Source organism: Anabrus simplex, chromosome 10, assembly GCF_040414725.1.
Source record: "Anabrus simplex isolate iqAnaSimp1 chromosome 10, ASM4041472v1, whole genome shotgun sequence".
NCBI lineage: Eukaryota > Metazoa > Arthropoda > Insecta > Orthoptera > Tettigoniidae > Anabrus > Anabrus simplex.
Genome location: NC_090274.1, coordinates 24,590,873 through 24,611,018, shown reverse-complemented (window position 1 = coordinate 24,611,018; position 20,146 = coordinate 24,590,873). Strand labels below are relative to the sequence as shown.

At 38.7% G+C, this 20,146-nt stretch overlaps 1 protein-coding gene and 1 long non-coding RNA gene across 9 annotated transcripts in view; one reads left to right on the top strand and one right to left on the bottom strand.

Moving 5' to 3' along the window:
• LOC136882094 (uncharacterized) overlaps positions 1–20,146 on the bottom strand; it is a 278,314-nt gene that overhangs the window by 3,317 nt on the left and 254,851 nt on the right. The window lies entirely within an intron of this gene.
• The window catches only part of LOC136882088 (organic cation transporter protein), a 105,157-nt gene that overhangs the window by 19,926 nt on the left and 65,085 nt on the right, over positions 1–20,146 (top strand). For 5 of the 8 annotated variants that reach the window (XM_067154608.2, XM_067154607.2, XM_068229386.1 and 2 more), the window contains 3 exons: positions 426–605; positions 2,966–3,197; positions 12,102–12,205. In XM_067154608.2, the coding sequence (XP_067010709.1) occupies positions 463–605; positions 2,966–3,197; positions 12,102–12,205 (479 nt within the window). In that variant the 5' untranslated portion in view covers positions 426–462. Of the gene's footprint in view, positions 1–425; positions 606–2,965; positions 3,198–12,101; positions 12,206–20,146 lie in introns of those variants that run through there. The other 3 variants (XM_067154610.2, XM_068229389.1, XM_068229388.1) reach the window with 2 other exon arrangements.

Here is a 20,146-nt window from a genome sequence, read left to right as displayed (position 1 = left end):
GTGTGTCTTTTTTCATTTTTCTATTGCGCCCTCTTCTGATTCTGACCTGTCATTGTGTTAGTTCTATTGTGTGTTTCTTCATGTTTTTATCTTTCGCACCAAGAGAATAATGGAATCAGTTTGATGAAAATAAACAGAAAACTAATACAATTACGGTTAGACTCAGAAGGATGATTTCATCAGAGGAGGTTACTATTCTGGATGTAATTATGAAAATATTTAATTCATTCTCAGAGGCTTGCAGACTGAACAGTGGGACTCTATGTAATAGTGTATTCAGGGAACATGTGATCATGCAGATGAGTATGTATATGATGGGAACAGTTTTGTTTGACCTTTAGGAGATAAGTAACACACACTATGATGTAACACAGGATGTCCTCAGTAAACAAACATGCAAGTGCTTTTAACACACTGGGCAACAGTTGGTTACAGGTTAAGAGAGGAATAGTGTGACACACCATGGCTTACGATGATCTCTTCCCTTATCTGGGGGAGTTCGGGCGTTACCAACGGCGCATCTACTTTCTGCTGTGTCTCACCGCAATCTCCAGTGCATTTCACAAACTGGCAGGAGTCTTCTTGCAGGCAAAGTTGAGTCACAGGTATGTGGAAGGCACCTCTCCATGCTAACCTGCTCTTTCAGTATTACTTAAGTACCTGTTCTTGGCACAGGTTGTGAAAAGGAATGAAACTAACAGTAATTGCTTTATGAATAGTTTTTAGTTTAAAACAAGACACACTGCATGGGGGTTGTGATGTTAATTTCTCAATATTTTCTGTCTTCAGTTTCCCAATCCAATTGTTCTAAAATCAGATTTAAAGCAGGTTTTGTTTAAAAACAATTCTAAATGAAGCTGACACTTTTCAAAATTATTAAAAATACCACCGATAGTTGTATAGTCTGCCCTGTCAGTATTTATTGTAAAAGTCTTTATACGCTTAATACTCGAACATGTTTCAAAAGATATCCACTTTCTTCATCAGCGAACTTCACATAAAAATCAATTTCTCCATTCTAAGATCATCTTAATCTAACTTATGTTAGCACACATAAATTCTTGGAATTAAAACATTAAAATGTAGAACACTGATGTTGTAATAACTACACATTAAAAAAAGAATTTCTTTAATTTGCTTCTGTCATATTATTTGTCCTTAATACGGACTCATTTCAAACTTTGCAATAGACTGTTGTTGTATCCTTGTTCTTGCTTAAGTTAAAGTATATCTATATTTTTTTATGTATTTGTGTGTGGTAGCGTAAGTTAGATTAAGATGATCTTAGATAAATTTTGATTTTATATACCGTATGTGAAGCTCTCTGAGAAGAAAGTGGATATCTTTCAAAACGTACGAGTATAAAGTGTATAAAGACTTTTTAATGTCTGTATGTTCAATATCTCATCCCGAAGGCTGGTTGGATCTTCAACAGCTCTGTCATCAGCTGTCATAGATGGCCTAGGCATCACTGAAGAGGCATACTAGGGAAACGAGGAGCGAGGTAGTTTCCCATTGCTTTCCTCCCTGAGCCAGAAGTTGCTATTACGTATCAGTCTGCCAAGCCTACTGAAATGCATGCACCAACTGACCGTTTGAGCAACATTTTCACTACATTCATAACAGGGACTGGCTGCATAAGCAATGACCTTACTAGCACCGCTCATACCTCAGTCACTTTCATATTGTCAAAGCCAAGGATAAGACACAGATCAATGAAAATAACAAAATTGCTCTAGCCTATACCAGAAGACTTAGTGCACTGTAAACACAAGGTCTGCCAGCAAAGGTCTACAAGTTTTATAATAGATATTGACAGGGCGGACTAAACAACTATCCGTGGTATTTTTAATGAACTTAGTCAATATGGAACAATCAGAGACCAAAACTGGTCAAATTCATAGATACTTTTTAAAAATATCGGCATGAAATAATTTCAGTCCCCTCCGGCCCCCCTTCAAATATCATAATGCCAGTCAGTCCAGAATTTAAGTTAACATAACTGTAAAATATATTGTCTTCGTACTTGTAAAAACCACTATGTGAAATATTCAGCTTAGATCCTTGGCCGGTAGGGTTCAGTACTGTGTGAGTATTGTCAAGGAACACTTGCTCTTTATAATATGTGCTGCGGGTCAGTATTCCTCCAAGTATATTATCACATAGCGCTTTTTGCAGGTACGACGACGATATGCAGAGTTTCATAAAGGTATGTCCTGCTGTTTTTAAGTGATACATGAGGGAATGAACAAACATTGTCTTTATATGTCATGAAAGGTTTTAGAACATGATTGTTTTCATAATTAGATAAGATGGAAGCCATGCTTTTTCATTGTCGCTTGGTTAATATAACCTACATGTTTATCAGTCAAAAAATGAGTAGGAAAATGTTCACTGTACTATTCCTGATAATGGACAACACTCAGTTAATCCTTCATATTGAAAGTAGAGTTTGTGTATGAAGGCTCATTATTTCTTTTGTTTCTTATAAATAATTTGTTTCTTTAAGATGTTTTTCTATTGTTTTCATTGACTCTTCTCTTGATATATTGGTGTGTATTTTGGTTGTGTCAAATGATGGACCAATCATCTTTAATTGAAATCTTATCTTTTAGCATTTGGTTGAGTAGTTTGCTTAGATTGTAACTCGGTGCTTTTTTGAAATTTACTGTTGGTCTGATTGGGCACAAGTCTTTGTGTATTTTGGGGAGGGCTTAAGAGGAGCTTAATATTTTTTACAAGTCTTCCTTTTTCGGCTTAGAGTACAGCACTTATTGTTTTGATAATTTTGTTTTATCTTGTAATAAACTTTTGTTTGGGTCCCGTTGGCTCGCTTAAAAAAAAAATCATTTGTTTTCCCCCCCAAATATTCATTCTGTGTTGGCCAGACTGAAAAAGTTGTACACAAAATGTAAAGTTAATTTGCAGAGAGTATTGTTAAGTAAGCAGTCCTTGTATTCTGCAGGTGTCGGCTACCATACGAGTATCCCAATGCCACTTACCACGACATCCCCGAGTCCATGTTCAACATGTCATATCCATGGGAGACTGGACAGAAGTCGTGGTCGTCCTGCAGGAGACTTGATGCTAACTTCACGGAGGATTACTTTGCGGGAAACATTCCTGCTAGCGCTAGCGTCAAGTGCGACAGCTGGCTGTACGATACAACTTTCTACAAGAGCAGCACCGTCAAGGAGGTGAGATTGTCTTACTGTTTAATGTCTTTAAGAAAGTTGTTTCCTGGGATATTGAGAACAGCAGCCTGACAACGTACAAGGCAACATAATTATTTGTAAATGCAATAGAGAGGGGGACAACATTTTACTTTAAGTATTATGACAGTAGTCCATGTATCACATCCATAAGTAAGTGTGCTTGTCACTCGTGATCATTTTCATAATTTCCCCTTAACCAGTTCCAGGTTCCTACTTGTTATTCTGGTCTTGATCAAGTCTATCCATCTTGTTATCTTTCCCTCAAACTTAGCCTCCATCATATGTGTAACTGCTATGGATTACACAGCAAGGAACAAGACAGATAATAAAATTTTAAACATAATAAATTTTGTTCGCACAAAATAAATGAGTAAAACACTTTCAAGATTAATATTATTGTGTCCACCTTTTCAGTACAAATATTTTTTAGTGATTAAGTTCTACATGAATTAAAAACACTAGTTAGGGACATGTTTTGCCCTAGTTATGGGCATCTTCAGCCTAATACTAAATCTTAAGGTCAAGAATTAAAACTATAAACATCGGGACTTAATAGTAAACTTAACTTAATACTAAATACAATGGTCTTATGCTTTATACATAGTTTACAATATGTACAGTATGTACAACTTTTGTTAAAGTTCCGATGTTTATAGTTTTAATTCTTGACCTTAAGATTTAGTATTAGGCTCAAGATGCCTAACTAGTGTTTTTAATTCATGTAGAATTTAATCACTAAAAAATATTTGTATTGAAAAGGTGGACACAATAATATTAATCTTGAAAGTGTTTTACTTATTGTATCTTCAATACGGAACAAAATGAGATTAGTTACTTGTAACAAAATAAATGAAACATACACACCATGTTAACACTCCAAAAACAATGTAGATATATAAATAACAGTGTAACCAACATGACAACTGAAAGAAAGGAAATGGGAAGCAGTTGGGAACTCTACCAGGTCCGTGAGAAGGTACTGCATTGCTGGGAAAACAAAATCAACGGTGATCCCAATTGAACACCACATTTACTGAATTAAAAATTGGAAAATGGCATTACAAAACAAGGTCAACAATGAAGTCAAAATAAAGTTAGCAAATAAACAAATTTTCAGATATCAATATTGTCAGTAGTACAAGCTTCATGCCAATGACTTCAAAACAATGTAAAGAAATTTTAAACAGTCATAATTTAAAGTCATCACAAGGTAGTTTCGTAAGGTGGTTGCAGACGATATCAACTTAAAATTATATATAAGAAAATGAGCTCATAATTTACCAAGGGCTATCCCTTTACAACCAAAGAAGTTAAAGAAAAGGTACACATTAATATAACACCACATGTAGGTTAAGACATTAGCAAGGAAAAGAAAGGGTGTTAATTATTAAGAATTCTAACTCGGAGCCCAATCAAGTAGCTGCCTTTTCAAAAACTCTTCTGAATAAGATGCATACCTTAAACGAGAGTGTGTTAAGATGAAACAGGACTACTGGAGGCAATCCTGGAGGAGATTAAAATGTACATATTTATTACACAGCATATAAAACCAAAAAAGGAGGAATGCCTCCAAAACAAAGGGGGTATGACTAGCTGTGAGGGTTAAGTCATTTGAACTTAAAATTACTGAATGGAAGATACCCCGGGCAAACTCCGGCGCACAAAGAAGTTTAAAATAAGAATTTACATTTAAAGGTTAAAATCCAAAACATGAACCAAATAGTGCTCACCTCGGAGGGCCGGTGGTCCCATCAGACGGAGGAGATGACTGCTCCCTTCGCCGGTACACATCGAAGACCATGGACACAAGCATGGCCCTGGCCAAGTCGCCAGGAGCTGGAAATGGGGCAATCAAGAGATAACCAATTAGCGCACCCGCGGCTCTTACATTCACCAATGAGAAATTGCTTTATTTTGGCCAATGGGCTCCGAAATTTTTGGTAGGGAAAGATCTTTACAACTTCCAGAAACTTCCTTTCTGATGCAACAGGAAATCACTAGAAGCATCTTACCAATGCAGGCACGTGCAGCTATCCCCTACCACACAAATTATTACCTTAAATCCGGATGCTAATTACAGTTATTTACATTATGAAATTTTTACACAATATCCAAATAAATGTAGAGGATGCAGAGTAATTAAATAACCCCAAATATTTTCACATTCTCATCCAGGAGATAGTTGGTTCGAACCCCACTGCCGGCAGCCCTGAAGTTGGTTTCCCATTTTCATACTAGGCAAATGCTGGGGCTATACCTTAATTAAGGCCACGGCCTTATCCTTCCCATTCCTAGGTCTTTCCTGTCCCATCGTTGCCGTAAGACCTATCTGTCCATGAACCTGCTACGCTGGCGTAGCAGGCGGAGAGGTGATACTCCCACGTGGCGTGTCCCAGGTGGCGGATAGGGGGGTCCTAACCGGCTTGCCGGCGGACTTGAGGGAAATAAATTACCTCTCGCGGACCAAACACACTACCCCCTGCGGGTGGGGGACGCACATGTAGAATACACCCGCGGTATCCCCTGCCTGTCGTAAGAGGCGACTAAAAGGGGCGACCAAGGGATGATTGAATTAGAACCATGAAACTACTTTTGATTCGTACCATCATATGGGGAACACCATGGGTTGCCTGTACTTGCGAGTAGTACCACTACATTAGGTACGAAATAGGTTTGTGATTCGTAGCAGTTAAGAGGCTGGCCTGGGGGTTTCCAGTACCCGTGCGTCATACCCATGTGAGCAACACCGTGGATCTGGGTGTAGCCTGTGTGTTGTACCACTATATGAGTGACACCGTCGGTCTGCGTTGCCTGTGATTGGTGCCCACTATGTGAGGAACACCACGGGAATACCGGCGCCCGTGATTAGTACACCTAGGTGAGGAGCCTCATTGGTTTGCGTTGGCTGTGAGTGGCACCATTGTGTGAGAAACACCATAGGTCTGCGTTCCCTGTACGAAGTACAATACTTGTCAGTAGTACCATCTTGTGTGGAACACCGTGAGTCTTTGCTACTTTTGATCAGTACCCCAACATGGCAAATACCATGGTTCTACTTTACTCGCGACATGTACCATTCTGTGGGGCCTTAGACGTGGATTTTGCACCCCTTTAGACATCAAGCATCATTGTGCTTTATAAGTGGTCCCTTGATCAGTAATACTATTATTTACGATCTTTTTTTGAGACTGTTCCTCTTTTCTTTTTTGGTTTTTGTTGGGTTCATGTCCATCCATCCATTCATTCTTCATGACATTTTTTTTTTTTTTGGTCAGTGGATGAATTTGAACTTTTTGTTATTTCATTTCGTACCATTAGGGGCTGATGACCTCAGTGTTAGGTCCCTTTAAACAACAAGCATCATCATAATCAGACCTGTCTGTGTTGGTGCAACGTAATGAAAAAAAGAAAAAAAAAATACAGTATAAAACAATTTTCCAAAAGTTCTTCTTCCTGGTCCACATCCAAAATGACACTTTCAAACATCACACTCAGTCAATTCTTTTTTATTTATACAGCGCACTGGACTTTTTTATGGATCTGTATATTTTAACATAGTGTAGCACATCTCTGGATTCTTAAGCCTCCACGCGCAACAATCACCTTCCTTCAAGTTCCAAAAAACAGAAGAGCCTTTCTAGCATCATGTTTTTATGTCTATGAATATCTTGAAAAACAACGTAACTTCGTCCTAGTTGTTCTACGAATGTACAGCAGCACATTTAAGGAGCAAGCATATATTGAATTCCTTGACCTACAACTGAAAGATTTCCATCCCTAACAACTTTTTAATGCTGTATGGCACACTGGACTTTAATTGTAAATAAATGATGCGACTTCGGCTCAGTTGTTCTTCAGTTGGATAACAGCATCTTAGAGGAGCCAGCATATACTAATCTCCTTATCCAGCAACTCAAGGATTCCTGTCTTTAACATCTTTTTAATGCACACTGGACTTTTTACGAATCTCTGTCATAGTTATTTTTTAACATAGTGCTGCACACTCTATAATTCCTTTCTCAATATCTCACATGGTATGTACATTCACGAGACCTTATGCGTCTATACATTGTTTTTTTTCTTCGGTATTTGTTTTAATTTGCTTTAGGCTGATGATGACCTACTATTAGGTCTAAACTAGTCCCTAATCTTTTATATAATTTAAACTCTGTATAATTTATATTGAAAAGGTGGACCTTAATAATACATTAGTTTAACTCTATTGCAATTCTTTTTTAGGCAAAACAAATGACCATATTTTACAAAATCAAAATGAAAATGATGACTCTTGTCCTTCCATAACATACTTTGTCTTTTCTTGAGGTTTTCAAAATAAAATAAAGTGATACATAACATCTTTCAAAATTTGATTAAACACAGCTGTTTTAACACCGTAACAATATGTTTCCATTTCATTCTCTCTTCTCTCTGCGGGTGGAGGACGTGGATGAAGAGTACACCCACGGTATCCCCTGTGACTAAAAGGAGCAACCACGGGATGCTGAATTTTGAACCATGAGATTACCTGTGATTAGTACTATAACACGAAGAACACCATGAGTAGACTTTTCTTGCGATTAGTAACGTTATGTGAGGAATACCATGGGCCTGTGGGTGGATCACTGTGGGTTTACAGTACCCGTGTATAGTATCCGCCACTATGTCGGAGGCTCCCCTCTGTCCAAGTTCGGTTGGAACACCCCAAGGAGAAAAGAGGCTACATTCGCTGGGGTGTTTCAGCATCTGGTTGTGGGCATCATGGGTCTGCGTTTCGAGGAACACCACAGGTCTGAGCATTGCCTACAATTTAGTACCACTATATAAACGACACCATGGGTCTGCACTGCTAGTGAATAGTACCCACTGTGTGAGGAACACCATGGGATAGTATGGATCCCTGTGATTAGAACCACTATGTGAGGAAGACCATGGATTTCCGTTGCCTATGAATAGCACCATTATGTGAGGAACACAATAGGTCTGTGTTAGCTGTGTGTAGTACGTTATCTGTGAGTAGTACCACAATGTGAGGAACACCACGAGTCTGTTACTTGTGATTAGTACCGCTACATGAAAAATACTATGGTTCTACTTTACTAGCGATAAGTAACATTATGAGGGGCTGTTGACCTGGATTTTGGACCTCTTTATACAACAAGCCTCCTCAATTCAGGGTTGTGTTTTGGAAGCAGCCCCTTGGTCGGTATATACCATTGTTTTAAGTTTCTCGATTCACTGATTGTTTTTAAGTTCATAATCATTGTTCAGTTCTTCATTTTTATTTTTTTGAATTCTAGTTGGTGGATTGATTTTTAATTTCTAATATTTTGAGTTGGATTCACTGATTATTGTACATTCATATTCATCCATTCATTCTTCATCAAGTTTTGAATTCTGGTCAGTGGATAAATGTTGGAATTTTAAATTGTCATTACATTTCGTCTCATTTCATACCATTAGAAGCATAGTTGGACTGGTGGCCCACACCCGAACAGAGAGAATGAAATAACTACAAGCAGCAGTGGCCGATGACCTAGATGTTAGGCCTCTTTAAACAACAAGCATCATCATTCTCTCCTCTGTTCTCTTTAAAGGGCTGATGACCTAGATGTTAAGCCTCTTTACACAACAATCATCATTCTCACCTCCATTCTCTTTAAATGTCCAAACCATCAGTCTGTTCTTCTCAATTCTTTTACTCCAGTTTCTTTCATGACATCTTCATTTGTCACTCTTGTCTTTCCTATCACACTTCTTATTAATTTCACTGCACTGACTTGACTTTTAATCTCCTCTCTTCTTGTCACTGCCCAAGTCTGCTGCATATGTCAATAAGGTTTTTTTAGACTCTGATAGAATGCATTTGCCTGTTGCATCCTTTTGCTAATCTCTTCAGCATTTTGCATTAGTTAACTTCCAAGGTATATGAACTTCAGTACAATTTCAATGTTCTGACCTCTATTATTTATGATTCCTTTCCTACTCTTGTCATCAACATTGTCTTGCTCTTCTCCATACTTAATTTCATACTGTGTTGCACAATTTTCTCATTCAATATGTCCCTGACTGCTTGTTCCTCACACCACAATATCAGCAGCAGACAGGATTTTCTTAATCTCCATAGGACTGTAAACATATAGCTTTGTCTAGACTCTGAGGTCGTAGTTGTCGAGACAACCGAATAACACACTAGCATACCGGAGGTGATGCCACACATCAGTGTCTGAGCATTTGCTAATGGAAGACTGCCAAAGTAAGGAAAGGACTAGAGCTGAACGTGTATACAGTAGTTTACCCTTGTCTCTCGATCCTACTGCCCTCTGCTTGCACTTGCCCGTCATTAAGTTTCTATTCTCCTTCCCTGATTTTGAGAGTTGGAACCATTCTAAATATGAGGTTTGATTGAAATACCTCTAGTAATTTTCTTATTAGAAGCATGCAAACAGACAGAAACAGCCTGAAGCATGTAAAAAAAAAGAAATAATGCAGATGCAAAGTGAATTCACAAAGCATTCGAATGGACTCTGTCTAAATATTCTTCAAAGTCATTCTAAGTGTCTTCTACCTGTAGGCCACATCTTGCATCCATAAGAAAGTCTTAGTGCCACTCATCATCTTTTCCCCTTAGCCCGTCACACATCATAATTTTCCCTTAGAATATGTACTGCATGATAAGTATTCTTCCCCTATGCAGGAAGCTCCTCGGTCGGGCTGTGGATCCTACACCTCCATCCTCTTCTCTCTCTTCCTTGGAGACACAAGAGATCCACGTTGCTTTTGGGGTAGTCCTTAGATACGATGAGTATTGTTGAAATAAAATATCTAGTCAGTATATATGTGAAATTTTATTGCTAATATTTTATTTCTTCATTCTAGACAAATTTACGCATTTGCATGTTTTTGTAATGATCATGAGCCAAGAATGGTTTTGAAATTATGGACAAATTCTACATTTAAAAAAAACGTTGGATTTTATATACACTGCCTGAAAAAAAAAAAAAAAAAAAAAGGTTAAGCACCCAAAAGGAGCGGTCCAGTATTATCCCATTTTGGTATACAAGCACACCAATGACGTGTGAGTAAATGATTAGATTTACAAGGATCTGTAATGTGTAGAATATCCACCAGAGTGCTACCAGTCAACTGCTGTGAGTCGCAGTTAAGCAAGACTTGCAGAAAGGACTACGTACAGTACAAAATACCCGCAATGCCTCGTAGATGCGTTAGACAGCTCGTCCACCAATTGACAGCATTTGACAGAGGCCGCACCGCATTGTGGGATTGTACGAGGTTGGCTGGTCGTATCGTGCAATTTCCAGGCATGTGGGCCATTCAGATGTCACAGTGGCCCAATGTTGAACTCGATAGGTACATGAGAACACCCAGTCATGTCGTGCAGATTCCGGTTAACCAAGAAACACCACCCTAAGGGAGGACCGTCATATGGTGTGCCAAGCATTGCGGGATCCCATAACTTCAACATCCGCCATCCGCGAACATGTACTGGAGACTCTACAACACAGTGTCTCGACGACTCAAATCCGCTGGATTGGGGTCCTACCGCCCCATGCGTCGGTTGCCATTGACACCAGAACACCAGCGCCTACGTTTGGAGTGGTGCCTTGCCCAGGAGGCATGGACAGAGGATGACTGGCGTTGCATCATGTTCAGTGATAAGTCCTGCTTCTCCATAACCTTCGATGACCATCGTGTGCAGGTTTGGCTGCATCAAGGGCAGAGGGCAGATCCTGCCCATATTGTGGAAAGAAACACAGGCATAATCCCTGGCATCATGGTGTGAGGAGTCATAGGATATGAGTTCAGGTCACTTCTAGTAGTGCTTCGGCAGACTTTGACGGCAAAGCAATATGTCGCAGTCATTCTGCGTCCTTACATCCTACCCTGGGACAGTGTTCCAACAAGCATGTGTGTCTATGGACTGCCTAGAGCATGTTGAGGTCCTCCTGTGGCCAACAAGATCCCTGGATCTCTCCATCATTGAACACGTGTGGGATGACATTGGAAGGGGACTCCGTCCCAGTACCAACCTGCGGGATGTGGAGGGACAGCTGCAACAGCTGTGGATGAAATGACCTCAGGAGAGGATCCAAAGGCTGTTGGACACCATTTCGAACCGCATAAAGGGCATGCATTGCGGCCAGGGGAGAGTGCGACACCCTACTGACCTGGTACCAACATTCCACCTGTAACTGCCAAGGGTCTTGTCTCTTTCATTCCATATTGTAATCAGTTCAGTAAAGGCACATGGTCTTTCAGCATATGAAGTTTCATTCACTTTCAACCACTCCTTCTGGATGCTTAACTTTGTCAGGCAGTGTACATATGAAGTTCTATTTCAGATACTTGGGTGGGCAGAAGAAAAAAGTTATAAAACATCAAATATACCAAAGCTCCTTGTTGTACGCCGATTGGTCATTTCTTCTCTAATTTTCTCATTCCTTTTTCTGTGATATCTTTCATCAGACAATACGTCTTCATATCACCCAGTCAGTTGCTACATGCTCCCAGATGCCAATGTCAGTTTGATGCTTCTTCATATTAAAATTTAGAATGACCTTGAATTGCTTTTGCTGCCCTCCTTGATTATGTTGTCCATTCTTCGATGAGAATACATCATTTGCTTTGGGGGGCAGCGTTAGAAGTTAAAACATTTGAACTATATTATTTATTACCTTGTAATTCATACAGTTATCTTCAAAAATGTTAAATTAAATCATAATATTTTGCCCAATGTCTTAATCCCATAATAACCATTGAAAGCTTGTAGAAACTACGGAATATTGGTAGATGTTGTAGGCCTGATTGCATGACTACCTTAAGAGTGTGCTCCATATCTAATAGTTTGTGTCACCCAACATGTTACAGTGGGACCTGGTGTGCGACAATGCCTGGCTCCGAGCGACAGGAGATTCCATGTTTATGCTTGGAGATGTTCTGGGATCTGTTACTTTTGGCTTTCTCTCCGACAGGTAAGGTGTATTCTCTTACTGACTGAATAGGCTAAAGTTGCTCATTGGTTTAAAAAAATCTCATATGCTCACATTTCTTGGTTTTTCAGCCTCAATAATAATAATAATAATAATAATAATAATAATAATCTTACACAGCTTCCAGCCACTGGCCTAGTCTGTTTAGAACGTAAGTCTTCCATCCTCTCACCATCTGCCTGTCGTCACTTTGGTCCAGCCCTACCCTATTTTCTTCACCCATTCCTTTGAGCTATCTTTGCTTTTGTCTCTCACTTTCCACTCCCATCTCATGCATCTTCCTGGTTGGGTATCCTCCTTTTCTCAATTCTCTTCATATGCCCATACCATCTAACGTTTGATTCCTCTAACCTATACTGCAGTGGTTCCATTTGCACAAATTCTCTAACCTTCTCTTGTATTATCTTACCAGTTTTTGTTATGCCCATTCAACTTTTCAAGAATGTGATTTCACTGGCCTGGATTTTCCTTTTCTCTCCTCCCTCATTACTGAAGTTTGTGAAGCATACACGAGTGTTGGCACATAATATTTATTTATTTTATTTATTCCTGACTTACATTTGTGGCAAAGTTAGGGCTCACGGCCCTCTCTTACACTTAACCACTATAAACAATAAAATTTAAAAATGTAAATATAAAAGTAAGACATAGAAATTCTAAAAGGACATGATACTACGGACAGATAATTCTAAGACTAAGTTAGGCCTACATATCAGTACGGCAATTAGTGAGACAATAATAATAATAATAATAATAATAATAATAATAATAATAATAATAATAATAAATGAAGAAAACCCATTCACACAACAAACACACAATGATTCACACAACTCAGTTCTATGTTCCCAGGAAAAACTTTCGGCAGGCAGATTTGAATTTATGAGAGGAAGTAAGGTGCCGAATGTCCATTGGGAGTGTATTCCAGAGTCTCGATGCAGTAACTAAAAAGGAATGATCGTAGGAATTCGACTTAGTGGAATTTCAAGTAGGGAACCAGAACGGGTACTAATTTCGTGGAATGAGGAAAGGAAACTAAAATTAGATGAGAGGTAAGTAGGAGTGTTCGAGAGCACTTGGTAAACAAGTGTCATTAGGTGAAAATTCCTTCGTTCATTTATGCGAAGTATAGATAAGAAATGTGTTTTTCCACCATTCAATACAAAATTTATTTTAATAGATTAAGCTAGTACCGGTTTCGGCTCTTTAACGGCCATCATCAGCTAGTACATGTTTTGTTTTAGCCATTAGACTATACACAAGTTGTTATTGTATTAGGCATCCGGATGTCTAATGGGGGATGGAATAATAGCATATAATTAAAATATCAGTGGTCAGGTTAAAAAGTTATAAATAGAGCATGAGTATGTAAAACATATTAAAAACACACAGGTCACAATATATAACATTTAAAAAGTTTCAACACATTAAAATTGTACGTGTAGGTAGACACTTGTTAAAATTTTCAATTTATGTTATATGGATTCCATTCTTCTGTCCTCTGTGCAGATCCTTCTAGGTAATGTTGATTTTAGTTGCGTAGGGTAATCTTCGAGGACATTTTGAAACTAGTGTACGTCTTATTGATGTGGGCCTTTGTCATGATGAAATTTCGTTATGTTATATATCCCAACTTGTGATATACTATGGCAAGTTTCAATACAGCAAACAGCAGGTTTCGAGCATGTATTTAGAAGTAGTCGGTGGTAACACTTCTCTCGTCTATGTTTGTTCTTGTAGTCTGTAAAGATAAAGTGATATAAGTATGCCGGTAGTGTGTGCATGAAGGAATGCCTAGTGTGTGTATGGAAAGAGTACTTACTATAGTTGTTGTGGAAGACTTGTGCTGATGTGTTTGAAGGCTTGTTGTGTTCTACTGCGAGTGAGTCTGGGGCTCATATTCGCTGTGGAGGGGAATGTAGGTGGAGGGGAAGAAGGAGTGGCCGTTGGAGAAGTAGGGGCGGGGTCAGGCTTGTGATTCGTTGGTTTGTTAGAGCGTGTGTTTACTATTTTGAGATAATCATTCTTTAATATTGGAATGGCTTTGTCAAAAATAATGCTGGTTTTTTCATTAATATCATTAATGTTATGATTGGGGTTGGCGTATTGGTCTAAAGAAATGTAGAAATCTTCGGTTATGTTGAGCAGGGGGCCCTTGGAGTTTATATTTAGTATTGTCATGTCGTTATTGATGTTTGTGAAACTATGCTTGGATTCTTCTACATGTTGGCCTATTGATGAGAAATGGTTATGTTTTACTGCATTTATATGTTCATTGTAGCGGATGGTGAAGTTTCTGCCTGTACGTCCTATGTAACTTATGTCACAGTTGTTACATTTGATACGGTAGACACCTGATTGGTTGTATTTATTGTTATTATTATATAAACTCCAAGGGCCCCCTGGTCAACATAACCGAAGATTTCTACATTTCTTTAGACCAATACGCCAACCCCAATCATAACATTAATGATATTAATGAAAAAACCAGCATTATTTTTGACAAAGCCATTCCAATATTAAAGAATGATTATCTCAAAATAGTAAACACACGCTCTAACAAACCAACGAATCACAAGCCTGACCCCGCCCCTACTTCTCCAACGGCCACTCCTTCTTCCCCTCCACCTACATTCCCCTCCACAGCGAATATGAGCCCCAGACTCACTCGCAGTAGAACACAACAAGCCTTCAAACACATCAGCACAAGTCTTCCACAACAACTATAGTAAGTACTCTTTCCATACACACACTAGGCATTCCTTCATGCACACACTACCGGCATACTTATATCACTTTATCTTTACAGACTACAAGAACAAACATAGACGAGAGAAGTGTTACCACCGACTACTTCTAAATACATGCTCGAAACCTGCTGTTTGCTGTATTGAAACTTGCCATAGTATATCACAAGTTGGGATATATAACATAACAAAATTTCATCATGACAAAGGCCCACATCAATAAGACGTACACTAGTTTCAAAATGTCCTCGAAGATTACCCTACGCAACTAAAATCAACATTACCTAGAAGGATCTGCACAGAGGACAGAAGAATGGAATCCATATAACATAAATTGAAAATTTTAACAAGTGTCTACCTACACGTACAATTTTAATGTGTTGAAACTTTTTAAATGTTATATATTGTGACCTGTGTGTTTTTAATATGTTTTACATACTCATGCTCTATTTATAACTTTTTAACCTGACCACTGATATTTTAATTATATGCTATTATTCCATCCCCCATTAGACATCCGGATGCCTAATACAATAACAACTTGTGTATAGTCTAATGGCTAAAACAAAACATGTACTAGCTGATGATGGCCGTTAAAGAGCCGAAACCGGTACTAGCTTAATCTATTAAAATAAATTTTGTATTGAATGGTGGAAAAACACATTTCTTATCTATACTTTGAGTCTGTCAATACGGAAAATGAAATTTATAAATAATAACATTTATGCGAAGCCATCCCAATGTTTTGAAATATAGTGCGACATGAGCGTCATGTCGCAGTTGGAAGGCATATCATATGCATGAGTTTTGTGCTCCCTGAAGTCTCAAAGCTTGTTCAGCATTTAGATTGACTAGTACCGTATCACAGTAGTCTAGAATTGGGAATAGTAGTGCTTGGATTAATTTTAAGTTTTTGAGGAAAAGAATTCTTGTGACGTTTCAGAGGATATAGAGCTGCATGAACCATTCTACATACATTTGTTACATGTTCATTCCAGGTCAGATTCTCATTGATGGAGATTCCAAGATTAGTTACATTTTTAAGGTACGGTACAGCAATGTCATTGATTATGATTGGAGGATTGATATTGCTTATTACATCTAATAATTTAGAGTTTCCTATGATAATACTTTCTGTTTTACGAGGATTTAGGATTAAGTGGTTGTTTTTAGCATAGGCGGTAAGCCTTTCAATATCCAAATTAATATGCTGAACTGTTTTATGTAAATTGTTTGTAGTGGTGTGTTTGTATATCTGTAGATCATCAGCATATAAGTGGTAGTTGCAATACTGAAGTGTGGAAGATATGTCATTAATATGCAAGACGAAGAGTAAGGGTCCCAGAACAGACCCTTGAGGGACACCGGATGATTTTACAACCCATTGGGATCTTTGATTGCTTACCACAACGCACTGGCGACGATTTGTAAGGTACGGCTTTAAAAAAAAATGTAGGGCTATCGGGCCGATATGCAGAGAGCGTAGCTTGGATAGAAGTATGTCTATATTTACCGTGTTGAACGCACTACTAAAGTCAAGGAGTGTCAGTATCGTCACCTGCCGTTTGTCCATTGCTAGTCTTATGTCATCTGTTACCCGAAGAAGTGCAGTCATAGTACTGTGTCCCTTTCTGAATCCAGATTGCAATGGGTCAAAAAGAGAATGTCTGGTTAAGAATTCTACTAGCTGCTTGTGTACAACTTGTTCAAGAACTTTTGAGAGGGGGCGAAGAATCGAAATAGGCCGGAAATCAGATGGCGCATTTGCAGTGGTACCAGTTTGCTTTAATATTGGGGTTACTAGAGCATCCTTCCATGCAGTTGGAAACGTCCCTGTGGTGAGACAGTGGTTTACAATGTGGGTAATAATTGGTAGGACCGCACCAATAATAATTTTTATAAAGCCTATTGGGATGTTATCTGCTCCTTTAGCTTGTGACTTAACTGAATTCAAAATACGCTTTACATCATTTACACTGACAGGGTGAAAAGATAAATTATGTTCGTTTTCTGTAGGGTCACTGTTTTTTTTTATTTAGATTGATATGATTTTGAGGTTGAAATTCCTTTATTGGGTTAGTTACAAAGTGAGAGTTAAGTGTAACAAGAGATATAGTTGACACATGTGGCTCTTTGCATTTTCCAACTCCCATAGCTCAAAGTTCGTTCCACGTTTCACGTGCATTTAAGTTCCTTGTTAAATTTTTAATGTGATTAAATTTGCTATTGCGAATTAATTGCTTTGTTCTGTTACGTAAAAGAAGATACTGTTCAAAATCTAGTTCATTATTTGTTTCCTTGTATCGGCGAAACATTGCGTCACAGTGAGCCATTGTTGCTTTTATATCGCTTGTTAACCAAGGTGCAGGTGAGCGAGTGACTCTAGCTTGCCTAACTGGAGCATGCTTGTCATATAATCCTGTGAGTAAGGAGTTAAATCTTGTCACTTTCATGTCTGTGTCATGCATCTGCTTTATATTTTCCCAAGGTAAAGTGTACGCATCGTTTTGGAGTTGTTGTAGATCAATATTTTTCAGATCCCTGTAACTAATGTATTTAGCTTTGAATTTTGGTACACGTAGAGAGTAGCACAGGTAAATTAAGTCATGAGTTGAGATGCCAGGTACAGGAAATTGACCATACTTAAGAACTTTATGCTGGTTATTTGTGATCAGGAGGTCAATTCCACTATGGCTGGTATATCTAAGTGTATGAAGATGATTAGTTGTGTTTAGTGGTAAGATCGTCATGTCGATGGAGGTAAATAGGTTGCTGATTTGGTCTGATTTGCCAGTCGGGGCTAAGATATTTGAGTTAGTCACCAAGAAGTAGTATATGCTCGTAGGTTGGTACTAGTTTGAGAAGGTCAGAGATGTTAGTAACATTCGGTGGTTTATAGACAACTCCTATCAGTACTTTTTGACGGTTAATTATGGTCTCGGCAAACATATATTCCGTATGTGGAGTGATGCCAGATGATGATTTGATAATAATTCTACATTTAATATCATCTCTACAATATACTGCTACACCACCACCATGCCTGGCAGTGCGATCATGCCGATAGAGTGTATATCCTTACAGTTTTACAAGGGTAGAGCTAATTTTATCAGATAACCAGGTTTCAGTAATACCCATAATATGCATGTTACAGGTTGATATTATCGAACAAATTTCATCTACGTGACTGAGGAGTGAGAGAGAACTGATATGGCAACACTGTAGACTTCGCGAGAACTGAGACAGAGATTGTTTCAATAGCAATTCAGTAGGCTGAGGGTTGGGGACAGTTGGTGAAGGTACACGAGGGTTATTTTCGTCTTGGAATACACTCGGATCAATGACACTCAGGGATGCCTCATCTACCGTAACAGTAGGACGCCAGCTGCTGACATGTTTAAAGGGTAGGTGACAAATTCCTGGAACAAACACTGATAACACACACATACTGACAGACACATGCAGATAATTACATATACATAGCATATGTTTGAACATTTCAATAGACAAGTGATGATGACGACGATGATGATGATACAGTTGAAGAGTTAGTCTAGAGGAGGGTTTTGCTAAGGTGCTGTACTCCTAGGCTTTATTTAAGTGCACCTGCCGGTGAGCATTTCAGAAATAAATAGAAGAGAAAGAGTTAAGAGTTTGTAGGTGTGGGTGGAACTTGTGAATGCTATAAGACTATTTTACGAATTTGTTACAAATGAAGAAATCACATTGGAAGAAAGAGTTGAGGAATTAGAAAGCTATTTCACAGTAGAATCTACAGAACAGGGTATTGTTTATTTATTTGAGAGAGTTCAGTTCATCCATTGTTATGTTGTCTGGTTTCCCCTCTTTTTACAACAATGCATCCCTGTATGGTCCAGACATTTCTCACTCCAAATTTATCTACAGCCGTCTTTAATATTAGAGTGCGAGCCTCAGTCAGGTCCTCCCTGATAGTGATTCCAGTGCCTGCTAACTTGCGCTATTACGAAAGACTTCCTCCCTTTTCCTATAGCTTACAAATTTCACTATTATAGGCTGTTTCACTCCCAGCTCCGGTCTGCCAACACGGTGAGACCTATCAATATCCTGCATGGCGATGTCAAGGCCAAGTTTGTCTTTAAACAACCTGCCCGAAAGTTCGTTCGTATTCTCATTCGATGATTTGGGTATTCCGAACACACGCACACTTCCTCTACGTTGATATTGCTTAAGAGCATCTGTACTCCTTTTGAGTTCATCCTGCACTTTTTTCAGTTCAATTTCCCTATTTTTAATATTAATTTTAAGTTCATTGATAATCTCAATGTTGAAGTCCAGGGTGGCCTTGAGTTGTTCAGCCACGGCCTTTGTGACACTTTCAGTCATTGCCTCAACGATAGCCGAGAGAATGTCTTTCGACTAGAGCTTCCCTTACCTGCTGTACAATGCTGTCCGCTAGGGTAGCTTCACTACCGCTGCCAGCTGCAGGCCCCTCTTTCGCTGTTTTGGGAGACATATTTACTCCACTAAGCTTCTAACATATTTTTTAGGAATGTGTGCGTTTGTTCCCCACACTTATTTCCTTATCGTTTTGTCCATTGTCCTTTAATAAGCTGCCTAGGTACTTGAAACTTTTCACTTTCCTCAGTCGTTTCCTATCAATCATTACTTGCCATTGGTCTATCCTTCTTTTGGGTTGAAAGTACTATCCCACTCTCTTTTATACTAAATTTCATGCCGTATTGTAGCATACATCGAATTTGTCCTGAATGTCCTCCTCATTTCCCTACACCATTAGACTGTCTGCTTTAATCTTTTTCTCTCCAACTTCCTCTGCTACTATCGTTATTAAATCATCCGTTACTACAATGAAAAGTAATGGTGAAAGTGCACTCCCTTGTTTCAAACCATTCTTCTGTTCTAGCCAAACTGTTATCTCTGCTTCAACACATCTATCCCTCTGATTTGAAAATAATTCACTTAAATGCACAGATATTAGTCGATAAGGTACATTTCGATGAGTTTTTTTTGACTGCTTTGTTGATTCAAATACTAATGTTATTGCTGTGAGACATTTTTCAAGGAGTCCATACCAGACTCAGATATTAACATTCCTGGCTTTAATTTATATAGAAATGATAGATTGGGCAAGAGAGGAGGAGGAGGAGGAGGAGGAGGAGGAGTAGCTGTGTACGTG